The 21,779-nt window shown below is 38.0% G+C and overlaps 2 protein-coding genes across 5 annotated transcripts; one reads left to right on the top strand and one right to left on the bottom strand.

The window, feature by feature from the left end:
• Positions 1–853: 853 nt before the first annotated feature.
• Positions 854–12,422, top strand: cnot3a (CCR4-NOT transcription complex, subunit 3a). Of its 4 annotated transcripts, none has more exons than XM_079624996.1 (19): positions 854–1,021; positions 1,641–1,701; positions 1,855–1,922; positions 2,040–2,114; positions 2,373–2,462; positions 2,637–2,765; positions 2,859–2,954; positions 3,109–3,328; positions 3,446–3,573; positions 3,710–3,760; positions 4,021–4,071; positions 4,157–5,072; positions 5,352–5,457; positions 5,556–5,697; positions 5,881–5,965; positions 6,224–6,422; positions 9,583–9,715; positions 9,800–9,925; positions 10,961–12,422. In XM_079624996.1, exons 2-19 carry the CDS (start codon positions 1,677–1,679, stop codon positions 11,057–11,059), a joined length of 2,739 nt encoding a protein of 912 aa, XP_079481122.1. In that variant the 5' UTR covers positions 854–1,021; positions 1,641–1,676; the 3' UTR covers positions 11,060–12,422. The 4 variants fall into 4 exon arrangements, with proteins under 4 accessions (XP_079481122.1, XP_079481123.1, XP_079481125.1 ...); XM_079624997.1 differs by having other exon boundaries at positions 873–1,021; positions 3,115–3,328; XM_079624999.1 differs by lacking the exon at positions 4,021–4,071 and having other exon boundaries at positions 885–1,021; positions 3,115–3,328.
• Positions 12,423–12,947: 525 nt separating this feature from the next.
• On the bottom strand, positions 12,948–20,805 carry prpf31 (PRP31 pre-mRNA processing factor 31 homolog (yeast)). Its single transcript, XM_079625000.1, has 14 exons — positions 20,593–20,805; positions 20,276–20,485; positions 20,124–20,184; positions 19,953–20,036; positions 19,746–19,843; positions 19,504–19,610; positions 18,679–18,848; positions 18,258–18,415; positions 18,070–18,159; positions 17,137–17,264; positions 15,767–15,839; positions 15,535–15,663; positions 14,030–14,128; positions 12,948–13,716 (listed from the first exon to the last, which is right to left on the bottom strand). Exons 2-14 carry the CDS (start codon positions 20,483–20,485, stop codon positions 13,597–13,599), a joined length of 1,527 nt encoding a protein of 508 aa, XP_079481126.1. The 5' UTR covers positions 20,593–20,805; the 3' UTR covers positions 12,948–13,596.
• Between the last annotated feature and the right edge of the window lie 974 nt (positions 20,806–21,779).

Here is a 21,779-nt window from a genome sequence, read left to right as displayed (position 1 = left end):
GTTAACAGGTGATAACAGAATTGATTTTATAGTTGATTTTTTTATAAGTGTGTAATTAAATGTGTAATAAATAATAGTCATTTATATAGTTACAGAAATAATATAATTAATATTAACAATATAAAATAATATAATAATAAAATTTCCTGTATAAAGATTTTAAGGAAATTGGTAAAAACAAAATAAGTGAGGGATTGGTTCAAGGGTTCACAAAGAGAACATTATGCAAGTATTTGCATGGGTAAAACGAATGAATTAAAATAGATCTCTTTAATATTAAGTCACCTTCCAATTTATGTTATTAAATAGATGCAATGAGAAATGGTGGAAGAAATAACATATTCTAATTTTATAATTACAATTATTTCTAACAAACAAGTGCTGGATAAAATTATAATGTATTAGTAGTAGTAGTATAGTTATATAAAAACAATCCCATAGGACTAGGGCACATAACTATATACATTTTTATCAATGTTGTTAGTATTTGTACTTTGAAATTGTACTACAATTCCATCATTATTACTCCTCAACTGACTTACAGTAATATATTCCATTAACAGTTATAAAATAAATAATTTTTCCAGTTATTACATTTTTCTATTAAAAGTGGTCCAATTATTACAAACGAAAAATATATATATTATTGGAAAGAAAAATTGTGTTAAGACCATAGACTGTAAGGTTAAGACCCCAGGATAAATCAATTTTTGTGAAGATAACGGCCTTTTTCCGTAAATATAACCTTTGACCCAACATTTCATCCAATTGGATCAGCGGTCCAGCGGAAATGGTCACAGCTTGAGAAATGATTGACAGACATTTTTAACGAATCATGAGAACGGAAAAAGCCGAGAGGCGGGAACTTTAGCAGCGACCAGTGGGCGGAGTCTGCCGTCCATCTTTAATGTACTGGACAGAAGGGACTGTCGAGCTGAAAACATTACCAAATTTGAAATAAGTAATTGGCGGATATTTTGGTCGTGGCTGTCACATAGAGATACTGACGCATTTGAAAAAGGTATACGACGAATGTGCATTCAATTTAAGAGTTGAAATCCCCCACAATTTCTGTTGGAAAAACTATATGTGTGTGCTAGCAGAGCGTTAGCCGTCAGCGCTGCTCGTAATCACAACAACAGCAGCTTAATCCATGTTAACTGCATAAATAAGCAGTATATGGTCTATATATACTGACAGGGTGACATTTTATCAGTGCAGATGAGATATGGCGATGAAATGCTGCTGATCTAACACGTTAGCATCAGTTTGGCTAGTGCAGCTCAGTGATCAGAGGCTGCGTAAACACTGGTTGTGTTGGCGTAACGGTATACGTGATCTAAATCATGGGAAGGATCAGTTATAATTCTTGATATTTTCTCTAATTCTGGAGGATTGGAAAATTACGCAAATAAAATAGCGTGTATTTGTTGACCTGGAAAGCACTCGAGTAAAGCATATCTTTGAAGTTATTAATCGTTTTCGGGATTCAGACAAATAGTGTAACGTCAATCGAGCAGGATGTGTTGATATCATTTTCTATTGAGATGTGATTTATCTGTCAGGAGCTGTATAAACGCTTTCCATCTGCTTCACACTGAATGCTGTGCAAGTTAACAGTCTCTCTAATGTGCTTGCAGTGACAGAAGGCATGAAGACAGTATCATAGCGAAGCCATGGCTGATAAGAGAAAACTTCAAGGTAAGACATTATGATATGGAAAAATATTATGTAATTTTGTCTCTACTCTACCCTGCCACAACTGCTTGTACACAGCAGTTTCTATTCAGAGATTTTTCTAAATCATCATATAATCTCATGATTTATGCATAACCATATGCTTTACACAACCAGGTGAAATAGATCGATGTTTGAAAAAAGTTGCTGAAGGTGTCGAACAGTTTGAAGACATTTGGAAAAAGGTAAGACGTTAACATCTCAATGACTAATGCTTAATCCAAATAAATGAATAAGCGAAAGTTATCGCGCACATGTTGTCATATTTTACATCTTATTAATAAATACAATTTTATACTCAGCTTCACAATGCAGCCAATGCCAACCAGAAGGAAAAATATGAGGCTGATCTCAAAAAAGAGATTAAAAAGCTTCAGGTAAGAATGTGCTCATCTGACATTTAGTTTATTTTAAGGCTTTCTGGAATGGTTTGAAAATGCTCAAGCGGAATAATAGAGATGTATTCCTTGCTGTTGGACTAGATATTAGCACTCTTGGAACACTGCTTGGCCAAACAATTTAGAGAAGCGGAAGAAACCGTTGAATAAAATTCATTATTGTACACTTGCTTTCGAACCAAGGGAAAATATGTGTTCTCAATCAGTATAATTGTTCTCACCTGTTTTTCTTTTTAGCGACTAAGAGATCAGATTAAGACATGGGTGGCATCCAATGAGATCAAAGACAAACGGCAGCTAGTGGAGAACCGCAAGCTTATTGAAACGGTAAAAGCACATTGTCGGATTCCTCATGGCTCTTTTATTTTAACACTCTTGTCACAGTTCCCACAATTTATTTTATACTTTTGATAAAAATATGAATTTTTTGAAAATATTTTTTCCCAAGTCTGATCCGGCAAGCTTGAAGCCCTTAACCTGACTCTGTCTCTTTCTAATCAGCAAATGGAGCGCTTTAAGGTGGTTGAAAGAGAAACCAAGACAAAGGCCTACTCTAAAGAGGGGCTGGGCTTGGCTCAGAAAGTAGACCCAGCACAGAAAGAGAAGGAGGAAACGGAACAGTGGCTCACGGTACCAGAGGGCTCACAAATAACAGCGGGGGGTTGAAAAACCTTTAACAGGATGCGAGCAGTGCAGTAATAACATGATTTCTCTCTCTCGCAGAACACAATAGACACTTTGAACATGCAGGTGGACCAGTTTGAGAGTGAAGTTGAGTCCCTCTCTGTTCAAACACGAAAGAAGAAAGGAGACAAGGAGGTCAAATTTATTTCTTTTTATTTCCCCTCATTTCTTTTGACCACTTTTCTAATTTATTATAGCTTGATTAATTTTTTATGCTTTTCACTATTTTGCACTCAACGCTCAACATATTCTCGTATTGCTCTTTTCTGTTATTTATGTTTGCCTTCAGAAACAGGATCGAATTGAGGAGCTAAAGAGGTTAATCGAAAGACACAGGTACCACATTCGTATGTTAGAGACCATCTTGAGGATGCTGGATAATGATTCAATCCAGGTTGAAGCTATCCATAAGATTAAAGATGATGTGGAATACTACATTGACTCTTCACAAGACCCAGATTTTGAAGAGAATGAGTTCCTCTATGATGATCTGGACTTGGAAGATATACGTAAGTCTGTGTGTTCTTTTGAAGGGTGTGTGGACAATGGCGTTATTTTAAATGAAATGGCTAGTTGTTGAACAACTGTCAAGATGGTCACATTTAAAATGATCTCTTTCTCTCTAGCGGCAGCCTTGATGGCGACATCTCCTCAGGGCCAGATGGAAGATGAAATGTTCCTTCAGTCCAGCAGCACACCGACCTCCACCACTTCCTCTTCTCCCATCCCTCCATCTCCTGCTACAGGCACAATGGTAAACTGCTTTCTTTTATTCGGCCTCATGTCTAGTCTGCAAAGTATCTCCATCATTCATAATCTCCATTAATCATGTTCTCTTAGCCACAGAATTGATTGTCTTACTATATATTGTATGTGAATGTTTTGCTCAGGAGATTTCAGAGGATAAGAGAGGTCGATCAACAGACAGTGAAGTCAGTCAGGTAAGACTGCAGTATCTGTTAAAGGTTTACACTCACATGTTGTTTTAAACCTGTATGACTTTATTACAGTGAATGGGGACTGAAACTTTCACTATTAAAGTAATTGTACGGGCACTTAATATAATATGTATATAACACACAAGTTGTATAGATCACTTTTATGGTTATTTTCTTCCTTTTTGAAGCTTAACATGTCCATTACATTTGCATAGAACAGAGTGACCAGCATGTTTTCAGAATGTTCTTGTTTTGTGTTTCAGAATCATACAGATTTGGAACAACATGAGGAAATGACAGAAATGTCATTTTGGGTGAACTATCCCTTTAAATTGCACGCATGCTTAATAAAAAAAGATATTTGTGTTTCTAACCTCGTGGCTTTCTTGCTCCGCTCAGTCTCCTGTGAAGAACGGAAACCCGTCTCTCTCGTCCTTTTCTTCATCCGCCTCATCTGGCTCCTCCTCCTCCTCCTCTTCGCTGGTTTCCATGGCTACTGTTGTCGGGGCCTGCCCAGCGGTCTCCGGGGGCAGCAACCTCCTGGGAAGCTTTAGCAGCGCAGTGCAGCAGCATTCTTCTCAGTCTCAACAGCAAGCACAGGTCAAACTCTCCTCAACATCTGCACCCTCAAACAACACACCTAGCCCACCTAGCCACCCCACGCTACCTGCCTCCACTACTTCCTCTCTGCCCAGTTCCAGCACATCTGGCTCAGTTACTTCCAATTCCCAGTCCCAGGCTTCAACAGTTCCTGGGGTTGAGGGCTCTAGACTGAGTTTGGGCCTGGGGAAAGGGGGTGTGACGGTCACCAGCAGCAGTAGTGTGGCTCAGATGCCGGGTCTGGGCTTGGCAGGCATGTCTGGTTCTCACAGCACCATGGCAGGGCTTCTCTCAGGCTCTACCCCTGCCCCATATGCCCAGGCAGCTGCAGGTGGAACAATAGGCAGCGCTTCCAGTGGTCCAGTTGGGAGTGGCAGTGGTAGTTCTGGCATATCTTTACCGAGCGGAGGTGCAGGGGGTGCAAGCACAGGCGCGACAAGTAACGGTACGGGTACAGGGGCAAGTTTGGGCTTGCTAGGGTCCAGTCCGGGTCATGGAACCCTCACCGGAGGGATTCTGAGCCTGGTACCAGGGCAGACGGCTCTCCACGGGTCTGCGCAGGTACCCGTTAGCCCTGTGGGCACAACACCTGCAGGAGGAACTGGAGAGAGCCTATTGGGTGGGAATGGAAGTAGTTCTGTGTCGAGTGGAGGAGCAGGGACAAACGTAGCGCCTGCAAGACCTCCCAGTGGCCTCAAACAAAACGGAGCAACCAGTGAGTACTTTTGAGTCTGGCCAACAAATGTCTCTTTATATAGCCCAAATTTTTTTTTTTTACCTGTTCAGTAATGATGATAATAATAATAAAATGATCATTATAGTTGTTGTTTTGTTTGAATTTTTTTGAATTTGTAATTAATAATAACTATTATTTAGTTAATTTAAAATTAGTATTTTTTTAGTTTTATTATTTTAAATTATATTTTATTATTATTAATCTCTTAATTGTTAATCATTGTTATATATTTTTGTATTTAATTTTTTCTCCATACAGGTTACAGTGCTGTGGTTGCAGATAACACACCAGACTCCTCACTCAGCAGTGCCAGCCAATCACAAAACAGCCATTCCACGTCCTCAAGCTCAACAACCAATCAAACGTAAGTATGCATCAACATATCTTTGAATTGTAACTAATAACAGTAAAATAATTGATTGATTGTCACTCTTTCTCTCTCCTACTTCCTCTGTATTATAGTCTGGATAATGGCCCCAGTTTATTGAGTTCTATCACTCTACCCCCCTCCTCCCCATCACCTGCTTTCACTGACAGCACACCTGGTGGTGGGAGTCTGCTAAATGGCCCACACTCCTACACACCAAACACAGAAGCCATCAAGGTGTGTTTTTTCATCCTGGCCAGACTACATTCAGTCTGTCAGTGGTGCAGAACTGACACACCTTAGCTTAAAGTTTCTCAAAAGTCACCCCCATCAAATCAAATACAGTGAAATCAGCTTAGTTCCCATAGATTGAAAATGTGCTTTTTAATTTAAAATGTAATTCCATTTTGTCTTTCACAGGCTCCTGAACCTCCAAGCTCTCTAAAAGCGATGGCAGAGCGAGCTGCACTAGGATTGGCACTGGATGTAGAAATCGCACCCTTAGGTACCTTACACTCTCTGCACCTAACTAATCACATGAAATAGTTGCTCATTTTAGCCCCTATTTGACTGAGATGCATTGTTGTACGTTGTGCCGCCTACTGTTACGCCTCTGCATCCTTCATTATACCAAGCTTATGATAAAAATGACTCAACACACAGAACACCCTGTCTAACTGCTCAACTGCAGTTAGTGTGCAAGATTAGATGTTACGTAAGGTACATGGTATAATCACAAACACTAAAAATGTCTTTCCTTTAGAGCTGTTCTCAACATCCTCAGCTCCACCTGGACCCACAACGGCCCCTCAGCCAGCTGTTTCAGAGGTCAACCTGCCGCCATCTTTAGGGGCGTGTCCGCTAGGCCCCACCCCCCTTACTAAAGAGCAGCTTTACCAGCAGGCAATGCAGGAGTCAGCATGGACACACATGCCTCACCCATCCGATTCAGAGAGAATCAGGTACACATGCTGCTTGCTGGTCTAAACCTAGATTGAAAAGCCCATATTATGCCTTTTTACAAAGTAAAATTTGGTTTGGTTTTTGGGGTCTACTAGGTTTTCATGCTTGGATGTAAAATTCTCCTGATTAATTTCCTGCTGGCAGTGTTTCAGAACTCTGTACGTTAATGGAGCGTTTCATAGTGTTTGGCACTGGACTCAAATGTAAAGAAATGCGGTCAGTGCTTAACTCAAGGAGTTCAGTGAAGTTGGCAATATATTCACATATTCGAACTTCCCGGATCAATATTTGTTAAACGTTGTTAAAAGACAAACTACACCTGGACTGCAGATGTAAATTAGCCTGTGGCTAATTTTGGTACAATGCATCAAATGGTAACATTTATGTTGGAAATTGTACATGGTCCTTAAAGTTTTTTTTTTTTTTTTTAACAAAAACCCCAAACCATTTTGCACATTTTATATTATTAAACATATTCGATAGCTTCACTATAACACTGTACTGTCACCAAATTCAGTTCACACATCACTGCTCTCCTGCTGGTTATACTACAATACTTGGTTTGATAAACTGCATTTGGTGTGTTTCAGTAAAGTTATTGAATATTTTTCATAATATAAAATGTGCAGAAGCAGTGTATTATGACCAGTGGGAGACCATTGATGTGTAAACTGAATTGGGTCACAGTACAGTGTGTAACATTGAAGGTAATGACTATTTTTGTAGTTGCGTTTTCTGGGTTGAATTGCATTTTGCAGACGGTCCCTTCTGACTTTTCTCTCAGCCAGCTGCTCAGTGATTAATTTTTATTATAAAGCTTGTTTTGAGGGATATTTGGGTTGTAGCTCGTTGTCTACGTTACTGTGATTTGCAAATAAGTGTAATTTGTGTTTTAACAACGTTTAGCTCACAAGTTATTGATCCGGGAAATTCAAATCTGTGATAGCTATATATAACTCCTTGAGTTAAGCACTGACCACATTTCTTTACATTTGAGTCCAAGTTCAAACACTATGAAATGCTCCATTAACATACAGAGCTCTGAAACACTGCCAGCTGGACATTAAACAGGAGGTGTCTGTCCGAGCTCACAACAGGTTTTGCGAGGGAAAGCAAATAACTTTGCGAGGGAACGCAAAAATGTGAAAAAATATATATACTCCCATACCAAATTTTTACACCACCACGGCCCTTTAGGGGCTCTGTACATTTCCGCCGTGGCGTGTAATGCAGTCACTCCTACTAGCCACTTTGGCTGGTTGAATTTTATATATGTATATAGGCCTATACACTTTTCTTTTGTGGTCTTTTAAAAAGGCATCAGAAATAATAAACTTTTACTCGCTCTCTCATCTCTCCGACAGTGAGTTGAGACAAACCATCCCTCACTCGTTTAATTTGCTCCGGATTAATATTGTTACTGTTACAAGGCTTGAATTTCGGCATGTGATTGCGGGTATTGCGATTAATTTGACTTATTCCCGCATATTTTGTTCTCTCATCCAAAATGCGCACACAGAATAATAGGTCCTGACGTCAGGTCCTAGTTACAGCAGCCCTAATATAGCCTAACGGCTGCCAAATTATGGAGTTATCGGGATCATGAGATAATATTAAAAATATCTATTTGGACGCTTCAGTGAACTCAGCTCAAACAGCAGTGCACAGCATTAATAACTATGATTGGGACTGTCATATTACATCATATTATAATGAGAACACTATTGTAATAAAACAGCATCATTTTAAATCATTTCATTATTATCCATGCTGAGGCTATTTCATTTGTTTATCCATGCCACAGGAGTGTAACATTTATTTTAGTTTTAAGGAATCTTACACTGGTTCACATAGGCTACTGTACTGTGTGTGTGATTGTATGTTGAAGTGATCTAAAAAATTATATAAAGATTTATATTTATATGCCTATATATTGGTCATGGGCTGTCAAATGTAAAGAATTATCGGTCATCAGCATCAGACAAAATGCTTGTGTTTATACAGTGACGTAACTCACTGCTTAACTACCGTAGTTTGATGCGTCATTGAAGAAATCAACTAGCTAGTCACGATTGTTTCTCGTAACCGCAGTGTTGCAAATTGGTCGTTCAACCACTTTGGTTAATGATGTCACGCAGGCGGTGGAGTTATTACTTCTTTTAAGCAATCCGTTTGAGTTTGAATTAATGCCAGTATTTTTGCTATAAATTGTAGACATGGCATCTGAGGACTATTTAAAAATTTTCTCAGTTACAGTTTATTTCCAGATTCAATCATAGGCTCCTTCTTACATTCTAGAGCACGCACATGCACACTCTTCAAAAACTGCGTTTTAGATCTCTTTACAAACTAAAAGACGTAAATGAAATTTTTATATATTCGAAATAAAAGTTACAGATCGTACTAAATGCCAGCTTGCTTACTTTGCTCAAGATAAGGATTTATAAAGTCCACGTCATGCAAACAGGAAACTCTTCTTCTAACCACAGGTCGAGAGCTGTAGTTCCAAACATGCAACTTTGCGATGCTCTTTGCGAATGTTTGTTGGAACTATGGTTTCGGGAAACACCAACTCGTTGAACTATGCTGATAACAATAGAACTTATCGAACTAGAACTAGCCATATCTGGCTAACGATGCTTTTGGGAAACGCACCCATTTTTATTTCCTGTCACTTAGTCACTTCCTCCCGAAAAGCACAATGATTGGTCAACCACTTTGAGCGTGTTTGGGGTCCCTTACCATAACTTCGAGTTTCATACGGAAACAACACACCACTAACGCAACTCAGTCAGGCCTCACCCTTTTTTGCGTATGCCTTGGGTGGGAATTATTTAAATAAGGAATATTGTGATGTGTACTTTCCCAGAAGAAAACTCAAGATTACAATCAAGGTGTTTTAGGGAGTTCCAAAACAATGCTTACCGATATAGAGAATAACTCCATATGAAGTGTACTTTGTCCTTTGTGCTGTCATTTTCCATTCTCAAACAACAACAAAGTTAAACATGTAAAAAAGTATAATAGTTCCTCTTTAAAGGGAGTGACAAAGTATTTTCTATCAATGTCAAGCCATTCAAAAACACAGCAACTACTCAAGCTGAAGATGTAGGCCTAACATGACATAAATCTCTTTTTCTTTTCCCGTCCCGTCTGTAGGCAGTACCTGATGAGAAACCCCTGTCCTACACCGCCATTCCACCACCAGGTGCCCCCACATCATTCGGACTCTATTGAGTTCTACCAGAGATTGTCCACTGAAACACTCTTCTTCATATTCTACTACCTGGAGGTTTGCATTTATTACTTTTTATAAGCATGTCTGTTGGATGTTGCAGTCTTCCAACTCTTTCTCTTGGTTGTATTTTCCCCTCAGGGCACAAAGGCACAGTACCTGTCAGCCAAAGCACTGAAGAAGCAATCGTGGAGGTTCCACACCAAATACATGATGTGGTTCCAACGGCACGAGGAACCCAAGACCATCACTGATGAATTTGAACAGGTACCAACCCAACACTGTTCTCATGCTCATCACTGAAGATAATGATGGCAAACTGAGTTTAAATTTCTAATGCTCCTTGTATATTTGCCAAAATACTAGTTTCAGTATTTGATACCAATACCAGTGAAAGTGAACAATGAAAAAACAATAATTTTTTATATATATATATATTACTCGCATTAAGGCTACTAGCCATAATTTTTTTATAAGTAGATATTATTTTTTTAAATGAATGTAAACTATAGCCTAGAAATCTAGACGCACCATAGCGGCAGCAAGTTTTATTTTGCAGCCAGTGTCGTCTAGCAACTCTCCGTTGGCTTGCGAGCTGGAAAATCCAAACTCTAGTCAGGCCAATCACATTGTGTATAGAGTCGGTGGGCTGGCTGCTGCTGCTGGCTAACAGCGGTCTTTCGAATCGACTTTGGCCGCGACTCTGGAAGACTTGGAGTTCAGTGCCGTTCTTTTCTCAAGTCATTCTTAAAAAAGGAAGATGTGTTCAGACTACGTCACCTTCTTCGTTGCTCTGGTTGGTTGTAGCGCTATCCTATTGCGTGCACAGGGAATTTGAAAGACAACCGTTTATCCCGCCCCTCGGATTGAGCCCTGCCAATGGTGTGTTCCCAGACCCAACATCTTGATGTGGGTCTGGCTTGTCAGACTATGTACACTATTGATCACGAGTTAAAATGTTTTTGAAAAGTCTTACACTCACCAAGGCTGCATTTATTTGATCAAAAATACAGTAAAAACAGTAATATTGTGAAATATTACTTATTCTATTTGAATATATTTTCAAATTATTGTTTTTCTGTGGTGGCAATTTTTTGAACACAAATTTCAAAAGAACAGCATTTATTTCAAACAAATCTTTTGTAACATTATAAATGTCTTACGGTTGAGGTTAAGTTCATGCATCATTGCTGAATAAATTATTTCTTTAAAAATTGTATGCAATCTTTATAATAATATTTATTTGCTCATTTGGAGACCTTGAACTTGCTGTTTTAATGAATATTCTTTTTCTGTCTGCAGGGCACGTACATTTACTTTGACTATGAAAAGTGGGGCCAGAGAAAAAAGGAAGGATTTACGTTCGAGTACAGATACCTGGAAGACAGAGACCTGCAGTGACTGAAGGAGGACGAGACGGAGAGAGAGAGAGCGATTGCTACGACAGAGAAAACGCTGCTGTTGACATTCCGAGATGAACTCCATGTCGTGGTTAAAGTTGGATGTGAAGTTGGCCTTTTTCTTTAAAAGAGAGAGAGAGAGTAGGGGGTCGAGTGCCTGTTTACATGCAAACATTTGAACCTCCTTTAACTGAGTCTTTATCCCCGTCATTTCTGTTCTAACTGAAACCCCCCACCTAGCCAAGTGACAGAAATTAAAGGAAACGATTTGGTTTAGGATGCCACAGACAAAACATTTTGCTCGTAGTTTGTGTTTGGTGGAGTGCTGCATTAGCAAGTCTTATCCTTTTAGATGACATATACTGACTATGGTGTATCGGCACTATGCGAAAACCCGAGTTTAATGCATTGATTTGTTGTTCTTAGTTCATTGAGCCCCTCTGGGAGTGTTTAGGCACTGTGACTTTGCCTTGCGAGATAACGTGTCGACCATTAAATTGCTATGCAATTGAATTCCTCTCGACCTCCCTACCTTTATCATTACCTAAATGTGGTTTTGCTTGACCGCAAAAAAGTTGGCGTTGATAGGGTAATGTTCTGTAGCATCTATCTTACATATGTTCACAAGCAAGGTGGGTTGACGTTGTCAGCCTTCAAAGTGGCGTGTGATTATTTGTCTGTTAAACATGGCATGATTGATCTCACTTCAGAAATATCTAATAAAAAGACAGATTAAAATATGTACAAGTTAAAAACCTTATTTTTTCTTTCTTTCAGTGTCCTTTAGGTTGTCCATGGCTGAATATTTTTGTTGTGTGGAAGTGTGCATGTAAAGTAAAACAAAAATCTTCCCCAAATTTCCTGTTATTTTTGAAGTCACATCTTGAATTTATTCTCACATACTCTGCTGGACAGTTTCCCTTATTAAAAATAAACAAAAATCATTGTTCCGTTACTCCATTTATCAGGCAAAGCTTTTTGAAACACCTCACATTGTGACACGATCCCTTGCGACTTTCCAGTTTCCTCTTGTTTGGGGAGAACAATGGACTTGACCAACACACAAACTGATATAAATGTGATAAGATGGAAAAGTATTTTTGATGCACAGGGCAGCTGATTGCATTTGTCTATTTCTCTCTGATAAGAAAACAAACACCATCATCCTTGCCTTTTTGACATGGACAGGACAGCATGCGATTGTGATGTCGCTTCGTAGGTTGAGAGGAAACAAAAAAAACAGAGTTGTAAAATTTCAATAAAATACTTTTGTGATGCAGTGTCAGTGTTCTTGTTTCCATTAACAGGTGGCTGGACCTCATACACAGACTTCATGTAAATAATAAAATACATCCAGCAGTTGCACATCAGGTCCTAATCATTGCATCTGGGTTTAAGCAAAAAAAAAAAAAATTCATTTTCTTATCCACCACAGTACTATATGGCTCCTTACCAAATGAATACTTAAATGGCCATAAGATGTTATTGCTTTTCAGTTTTTTGTGATAATACAACGTAAAAAGACAAAAACATAGTTTTAGTAGTATACTAAATAGATTAGTCTGCATTTGGCTAATAGGTCTTTAATAAAGCATAAAGACCATGATTATTAAAAAAATTAGTAGAGCACCACTTCCAGTCAGCTCATCTCAAATGCACTTATATAAAAACAAGACATTGTGTTCCTTGATCTACCATTATGTAAGAGTTGACACTGAAAATGTAACTAAATTAAAATGTATTTCATAAACATGAAATATTGTTTAACAGGATTGACAGGTCACTTAAGATAAACGTGACACCAGAATTTCTTTCAATATACCATTTTGTTAGTTAAAACTACTTGTACACCCAACATTTACTTGCATTATAAAAAACTGACAGAGCCATTTGACATTCAACCTTTATTTTGAAAATTAAGTATTCAGATATTTAATTCATGACACACCAGAACGTTATGTGATTGCGCCTATATGTACTTGGGGAAGACGGGTCTCCCCTTTAATAGGAAAGAGATTGAAACGCTTGCATATTAAAGCATGTTTTATGCAAACATACTAAACGAAATTCTCTTGGGAAGCGTTTCAAACCATTTTAAATGTAATACAAGTTTCCTCAGGGAAAGAAAATACATCACACACAGAAAAACAACAGCAGGCTTTGAACTCAAATGAAAAAGGACTAGTGACAATGTTGGTACAACTAGATTAGCAACTTTATTTAATCAAAATGTTGGCCAAAGAGGAAAATGGAAGAGAAAAAAAATTGCTTAAAACAACTTGCATTTACCATGTTCTTTGTGATTTATATACAGCTCACAATTTGTTTGTACACATTAAAAAAAGTTAAATGAACAAAAATCTAAATGTACACCAGAACACTCTCCCTCTTCATTTCCTCGGCACGGAAAGATCTCCAGTCACATGTCCTTCTGCTGTCCTGAGTGGGTGTGGTGTCGGGAGTATAAATTAGCGGTTGAAGTGTGAATCCGTCCACGGCTGTCGTTATATGTGGTTTTCATCCGTCTAACGCACAGCCTCACACCTTGTCCTCCTTCTCACGCTTGATTTTGAGGAACTCAGCCATGTTGGAGAAATATTTCTGATTGGCTTCGCCCACCTTCTTTTCTGCAGCCTGTGGGTTCACAATCTCGAGCCCCTGAGAGACAGCAGACAGTGAACAGATCAATCAAACAAACCACAGCTGTCAGTCAGTGTTTCAGCAAGTGAACAGCTCTGTGCGAGAACAATTTAAATGATGGATGTAACCACTTCTAGACGTGAATTCTAAAGCTAATGCTAAAGATTTCATTGGTCATGTCAATCACTGTACTGATTGCTTACACCAAACAGTGATCCCTACGCCTACCCGTCACTGTAACCTTAACCAATGAAATTAGCTACAGGGCGGGATTTCCGCTGAACGCCTTCTAGACGCACCAAAAGAATAACACAAAAATGAGTGTGTGTACCTGTAAAGGAGTGAAGGCCACACTTGAGCTGGTTCCAGATGATCGGTCTCTGACAGTGGACTTCCCACCGTACGTCATGCTCTGCTTTTGCAGTGTCCGCTGCAGAAACAAAACATTTAAAAATAAATGCATGGAACGCATTAAACAACTGGAAAAAAAATTATTATATTAAACAAATCTACACTAATGTTCAAAATTCTGGGGTCAGTTTTTAAAGACATCAATATTTTTCTTTAGCAGGGACACTAAACACGTTGCAAAAGCTTTATTTCAAATAAATGCTGTTCTTTTGAACTTTCTATTCATCAAAGAAAATTAGTTTCCACAAGAATATCATGCAGCACAACCGTTTTCAACATTGATAATAAAAGTTTCTTAAGGATCATGTGACAGTAAAATTGAATTTTCAGCATCATTACTCAAGTCTTCAATCACATTACAAAACAGAAAATAAGTCATTTTAAATAGCAATAATATTTCATACTCTAGTTGTTTTTACTGTATGTTTGAACGCAAATAAATGCAGTGTGAGCAAAAAAAAGTCTTTAACCCTTTCGCACGTACGATCACACCCGTGTGATCAGTCTTGGCTGGTCCCTGGAGCGTACGATCACACCGGTGTGATTAGAACGGTCAGCGCATCACGTGATCAACTGCTAAATTCAAATGTGCTTTCGCGCGTTGGCTGGCGCTGAGCCAGAGATGGACGTGCTCGCGCTTGTCATATATCACAACTATTCAGTGTTTTCAACCACATAATGTTTATTTTAGGTTTCAGGCATTTAAAATCACATAAGTACTAGCAAACCAATGAATTTGAGTTTGTAAAATACACACAGATGTCTATGGAAGCGCCAATAATAATCCTTTCCATCATAATAAGACGACATGTTTTATTCATATCAGATACACAATGTGTAAGTAGCTTTACATTTTACCCTTTTCTTCCCCCAGTTAACCTGCCACTTACTTTCCTGTATTTCGTGAGAAGTGGAGGAATTGACGTGTTGTAAATCCAGCACAAACTAACATGGCGCCGCCCATCGCGCATACAGCTCAACTAACGCGATCGTTATAAAAGTGTTTAAACAACCAAACACATCCACATGCACATATTTGACAATCGGAATATCTGTGTTTCATGCTATATCTAACATATTTTTGAATATTTTGAATCAAAAAGAGAAAATTGCATAAAAGCAGATCATCATTCATTCAGCGCTGTGTTTAGGCTGTGTCACGTGACAAGCAATGACGCGTCACCATGGAAACGATAAAGTGACAGGTTCTAAATAACGGTCGCCTTGAAAAACTCACGCTGGGGGGTCAGTTAGAATATTTTAAACTTACGTGTGAAAGGGTTAAATTCAAAAATAAAATATATATCCCACTGGCCCCAAATTTTTGAATTTGAAGATTTGAAGTTACATTTAAAAAATTTACTGAAAAGAAATTGAATTTTCTTCTTACAATTTTGTGATTTATGTTACAGTAAGCAGACATACCTGTAAGGATTTGGATATTCTGGCCTTGGTGGAGTCATTGACCTGAGCTTGCCTGACCCTGCCACTGCCAGACTTTCCCAGCTGACCGAGACTGAAGCCCAGATCCTCCTGATAAGCATCATCCTCGATCTTACAGGCAGAGAAAGAAAGTTTGTAATAGACCGTTTTGAAATTTCATGGATTAATTAAGTTATGCATACTAATCAAGCAATATTGACAGAAGTCAACCAACCTCTGCAAATGTCATTCTGTTGGCATGTTTCCTGATTTCTGTCAGACCCAGCCTCTCTTTCATTTTACGATACCTGAGAGAATGTTAAAAAAAAGAAAAGAACAAAATAACTCTGAAAAAGTTAATGTACAGTCATATTTAAGAACAAATTAATGCATATATGTCCCCTTTCTTTTGTTTAAAGGTGCAGTAAGCGATTTCTGAGAAATACTGTTGGATCGGACTGAGCACAACAACACACTTGTAAACAATCAGCAGAAGGGGGCATATACACATGATGCTGGAGAAGAGCAAGTGAGCAAGAGGGAGATTTGAAGAAAGAGGTGGCTGAGAAATATTACAAAAGAGAAAAGGTCAGAGGAATAACACTGGAAAAAGAAGGGTTATGATCAGACAAGAGCTTAGGGACCCACATTAAAGGCCCGTTCACACCAAGGACAATAACTATGAAGATAACGATAAAGTTCTAAAAATCTCTCAATATTAAAGAATCGCAGAGCTCATGGCACAGCGTGTTTCAGCCAATCAGAATCCATCCTGCTGTAACAAGTTTGAGCATTTAAAGTGACAAAAGCACATGCTTAAAATAAACAGAACTATATTGTCCGCTGGTGTGGATGCTAATATAGTTATCTTTATAGTTATTGTTCTTGGTGTGAACGGGCCTTAATATTAGAAAAGCTTTCCAGTGCTCGAGACTAGCTAAAGCCGGTCACAGCGGTTGTGCTGTTTCTGCTCCATACGTGGGTCACATTGCTGTTGTACTGTTAGCTATAGTAACAGGATCGTTTTGAGTGTCATTGTTTGCCTGGAGCTGATGTGCTGGTGAATAACAACCAACTCTTGCTTTATATAGTCTTGTGTACTGCATGTTCATTTTTTGTTCTTCCTTGTCATTCGTTCGGCAGCTTTATTTTTTTGTGAAGCATAATTTTGCTTCACTTCAGCAACAATAAAGAGACATCCACTCTTGCATTGCGTGTTTGGGGGCGGAGCAATAAAGTAAGAGGTGTTTTTGTTTAGGTTGATTTCAAATATCAACAGTGTCTCAGAAACTGCTTACTGCACCTTTAATTGTCAAGAAAAATGTGTCTATACAAAATTTGAGAATTATGAAACTGCCAAACTCTTATGAATTCATATATTACATAAATCTAAACAAAGAGTCTTGTTTTTGTACTTTCCCTTTAATTTGTTTGTACTTTTCAATAAAGTAATATATAAATGGTATTTCCCCTTTTAAATTTCTTTTGGTTGTCTCAAGAAAAATTGCAATGTAAAATCTCAATGTTCCTCTGAGGAAAAAAATATGAAATGACATTTTCTTGGCACCACGGGGACCCATCATTCCCATCCGTTATGACCCTCACCTTCTTCCTCCTCTCTTCTTCCTCTGTCCATCCAGGGGAGCTGGAAGAGGCTTCACCTGCTTGACTGGAGGGGGCTCCTGCCATTTATCAAACTTTCGCTCGATCTCTTCCTTAAGATCATAGCCAACCTGCACACAAACAAACACACAAGTTAATCCAGAGAAAGTAATATAGTATTTCTAAACATTTTCTTACAGCAAAGATGGTCTAATATTAACATCTGACATGAGTTAACTGTACAGTGATGCTGCAGACAATAGGTGCTTTTACATGAAGCATTGCATTCTGATTACAATCAGCTTGAAAGTCCAATCCGAATGAAAATGCTCCGTGTAAAAACCTAAATCGGAATAAAAATGCCCAAACTGACCGAAACTTCAATCAGTTTGAAAGAAGTGGGATAAACCGGTTCTAATCCATTCGATAATCCATGCAAACACTTGATCAGATTGAAAAACAAAACTGGAAAATTTTGCGCATGTGCAATGTAAAAATGGCCTAAGGGTGCATTATGCACAAAACAAGCTGATGTTGTTGTTGAATATAGTAAATGACTGTGTCGTGTATCTCTAAAATTCTCTTTCCGCTCCTCATCTGTGAATTAGTGCAGGACAACGTTGTCCCACAAGCGCTTGCTTTGGACTCAACTGCAGACACCTTGTTTTGGGAAAGGGAGTTTTTACTGCTTGACTAATACAAGTATCATGGCAAAAAGCTTAGTGTGCTCGTTGTCTCCTAATTAGGACCTGAAATTGCTAAATATTACGTCTGCTTTTTAAAACAAAGAAAATGAGGATGGTTAGTTTGCTTCAACAGCAGGAATCTGTGCACAACTACCCGATCACTATTTAACATTCATGTAAACACTATGTTCGGATTCAACAATCAGAAAAATGTCCATGTAAAACGTGTGCTACTGATGCGATCGCTGACCTTGCCAACAGTACTCTCGTGAAAACTGTCCACACGAGAAGCCAGAGTGCATTTAGCTGCAACCAGACGAGCTGCTTTCCTCCTCAGATCCTGGAAACATAGAAAAATGGAATGTTATTCTGAATAAAAATTATCAAACAAAAGAAATGAAAAACAAATTAAGTGAAAGCAAAAAGGTTGATGCTCACTGGAGGCAGAGACTGCACCACATCACAGTGGTAGATGTAGCCTGTGTGGGGCAGCAGGGACGTGCTGCTGAATCCAGACAGTGTCCTCCGCTGGGACCCCAGCAACATCAGATTACATGCAGGCATCTTGGACAGGTTAGTCAGCCCACCAGCAACACCTGTAATGAGGGGGGGAAGGTATGCATGTGGCCAGAAACAGATCAGAAATAAACGGGATGGAAAGCGGTATATTGATTGCGATCAAGCATAAGCATCTTAAGTGAATAGATCTCCCCCCAAAAAACTAAAATAACATTCTGTACAATTAACCTTCTTTGACCCACAGAAGAAAGTCAAGTAGGTTTGGAACAACATGTAAATGACTTATTTTTGGGGGTGAACTATGCACTTTATTCAGCAGCCTCCAACCTCTTGTTCTCACCCATGATTTTGGCAGCAGTTGAAGCTCCTACAATAATGGAAAGATTTGGAGCAATAAATGACATCCTGGATTCCACATATTCATAGATCCTGTGTTTTGATTGGTTGAGCTCAAGGGCCATGTCACACGCTTCCTCCAATCGCTGAAGCTCATCATCGCCAAGCATCGTTCTGCAAACATCCAATCATTTAAACAGAAAATCAGCAAAATTACACAACCTATCAAAAGTTTGGGGTTGATAATTATTTTAAAATGTTCTTGAAAGAAGTCTGTGATGCTTATGGCTGCAATTATTTACTTGGCATCTTTGCATCTATCTCTGCAAAATATTGTAATGTAAATAAATATGGCAATGCTTATCATGGCTGCAATTATTTGATAAAAATACAGTAATATATAAAACAGTAATATTATGAAATAATTGTAAAGTAACTTTTCTATTTGAATTTGTATTTTAAAATGTAATTTATTCCTGTGAAGGCATATCTGAATTTTCAGCAGTCTTCAGTGTCACAAGATCCTTCAGAAATCATTCTACTATGCTGATTGGCGCTCAAGAAAAAAATTATTATAATCAATGTTGAAAACATTTGTGCTGCTTAATTTTTTTAAATATTGTTTTCAGCTTCTTTGATAAGCCGAAAGGTCAAAAGAACATTTATTTGAAATAAAAACAAATTGCATTACTGTCAATTTTAATAAATTCAATTTAAACTGGATTTAATTTCTTACCCCAAATTATAAACGTTAGCAAATATCTACAATAAAAGAAATAGTAGATTCTCTTCCTATAATCATACTGAATCCATCTATCCACTCACTCACCCTTGTGTGGTTGAGGCGGTGACACTGACCACCATGATAGTAGCATTGGTCAAGATCTGCTGGAGGGTCTCGTTGTTTTTGCACTTCTCTAGATTGTTGCCCAGCTCCTGAACACACACAAACACATGAAGTTATAAAAACACATGCAAAACACAGATCAGAGGAACATAACTAATATGATGGCTTTTTTTTTTTTGCATTAACAGGCCGCTCACAAATGCTTGAGACTAACAGGTTTCTACCTTAACAGTTCTGATATAATCTAGTGCATTTGGCACCAGGGACTCCAGTTCAGGAAACCTTTTGGAGTACTTGTCACGAACAAACTTGTGAATGATATCTGGGGAGGAAATAAAGAAGAAGAGATGTTATCATGCTTAATTTCTTTTTATAAATCTTGTAATTTAACATTAAAGGAAGATATTGTAGATTAAAAATAGTAAACTCACTAAGTTCATTGTCTATTTCCACAGTCAGATTGTTGGCGGAGACAATAAGTCTGTACTCTGGGTCTGATTCGACAGGTCCAGATACTGAAGAGAGTGGAAAGACGTTAAATATGTAAAATTAATATTTATCAGCATTTGACACGTTTCGTAAAGTAGAAGGATGTTGCTTACATTCCGAATTCTTTTTTTGATTTCCAACATATAGACCGACTTTATCCATGATTTCGGAGAACTGAGAAAAGTCAAGAAGTTTGCATTAAGTTAGTGTAACGCTTAAGGGAGAATCTAGTTATAGATACATATATGATTAAAGACAAACTCACTGGCTTGCTGTGTCTTAGTTTTGCTATGGATGCGACACTCTCCGCCCCACTGTAATCCACCTCCATCTCCTCGGGTATGTCCTCCAGACCTCCAGTTTGTCTCTCGCCGGGTTCCCCATCACTCTCACCCTCTTCTTCACCGGGGTACTGCCCGTCCTCTTCTTCTCTTGCCTCCTCCAAGTCGGCAAGCAGCTCGTCTGCCAACGACATCTACGAATAGAGCGAGAAAATAAACGCCTATTACGATAATAAACACAATTTTTTTGCTGAACGAGGTCTTTATAATAGTTTGCAGGGTCAAGTGAGCTCCAACTTACATTTTCAGTGCGTCTCCTCTTCTCACTTTAAGAAACAAGATTATGAGCTATGCAACGACTTACTAACGCACAACACCAAACAACGCGCTGCAGTCGCAGGTTAAATGCGTCATATGTTTTACAGCAAAGGCTTCTGGGAAATGTGTTCTTCTTCTTCTTCTTTTATTGGCGGTTGACAAACAACAAAATGGTGTATTACCGCCACCAACTTGTATGGAGTGTGGATCAAAATGACATTTTATATCCTCTCATACAAATTATTTATTCTAAGATACTGAAAAACAAAACTATAACATTCATTTCCATAGGTATTTTGTAAAATATCCCCTGGTAAAAATTGCATTTTTATTTTTCTTAATTTTCCTATTAAACTCCTTCTTTCAAGCTCCTATTTCTGACAATATATCATAACATGTTCCACAGTTTCTTCTTGCTGGGAAATGTGTTGTTACGCTTATGGCATTTTCCACGATTAAGGTATCAAAGAGCCTGAAAATCGTAGAAAATGTAGCAATTTTTTTTAAATGAAAGGAATAAATATAATATCAATATTTTACATAAATATTGTTACCCTGACAGCGACATATGGGACATCTAACATAAATACACTTTAAAACCCCTAATCTTTTTTCTTGAATCATATACATTTTCTAGAAATAATCACAAATAAACAAAAAGTAAACACAATAATGATTTAAAAAAACTTTTATTAAATGTTTGTGCATGGAATTCAGTTTGTATAAACTAAGAAACTGAGACAATTTAATGAGATAATTTTCATGTCTGTAGACAAGTCTGACATTCTGTAGAAAGTGTCAAGATGATTTTTCTAGAGTGCCATACTTTTTTTAGTAATGTTTTTCTCCTTTTTTGTTGTAATGGGATAAAATCATAGGGTAACAGCGGCATGCAAAATGTGTGTCAGATCTATACAATATGTCATGTTCATAATAGTTAAAAAATAATTGTACTATTTTTTCTACTAATTTTATGCTAGATATTTTTTATGAACATATCTAATAGGCCACACAACAATAGACAGGATTTTTGCTTCATGGGATAGTGTACAGTATTGTGAAATGTGCCAATGAGTTGACATATTTCATGATACTAATCATTTTAATGCCAATTTAAGTTATATTATAGAAACTGCATAATTTTAATATTATATTAAAGTTAGTAAAGCA

The sequence above is a fragment of the Phoxinus phoxinus genome, assembly GCF_949152265.1.
Source record: "Phoxinus phoxinus genome assembly, chromosome: 10".
Classification (NCBI taxonomy): Eukaryota; Metazoa; Chordata; class Actinopteri; order Cypriniformes; family Leuciscidae; genus Phoxinus; species Phoxinus phoxinus.
Note: the sequence above shows the minus strand (reverse complement) of the source record. Positions and strands in the feature narration are given on the sequence as shown.

What these genes read in the sequence shown, in the direction of transcription:
- cnot3a (XM_079624996.1), top strand. Translation starts at nt 1,677, where the DNA reads ATGGCTGATAAGAGAAAACTTCAAG. An exon ending in AAGAGATTAAAAAGCTTCAG is followed by an intron (nt 2,115 to 2,372) that starts GTAAGAATGTGC and finishes TTTTCTTTTTAG; the next exon opens with CGACTAAGAGATCAGATTAA. An exon ending in CAGACAGTGAAGTCAGTCAG is followed by an intron (nt 3,761 to 4,020) that starts GTAAGACTGCAG and finishes TTTGTGTTTCAG; the next exon opens with AATCATACAGATTTGGAACA.
- prpf31 (XM_079625000.1), bottom strand. Translation starts at nt 20,485, where the DNA reads ATGTCGTTGGCAGACGAGCTGCTTGCCGACTTGGAGGAGGCAAGAGAA. An exon ending in GGAAATAGACAATGAACTTA is followed by an intron (nt 19,844 to 19,952) that starts GTGAGTTTACTA and finishes TTTCCTCCCCAG; the next exon opens with ATATCATTCACAAGTTTGTT. An exon ending in ACGAGAGTACTGTTGGCAAG is followed by an intron (nt 17,265 to 18,069) that starts GTCAGCGATCGC and finishes GTTTGTGTGCAG; the next exon opens with GTTGGCTATGATCTTAAGGA.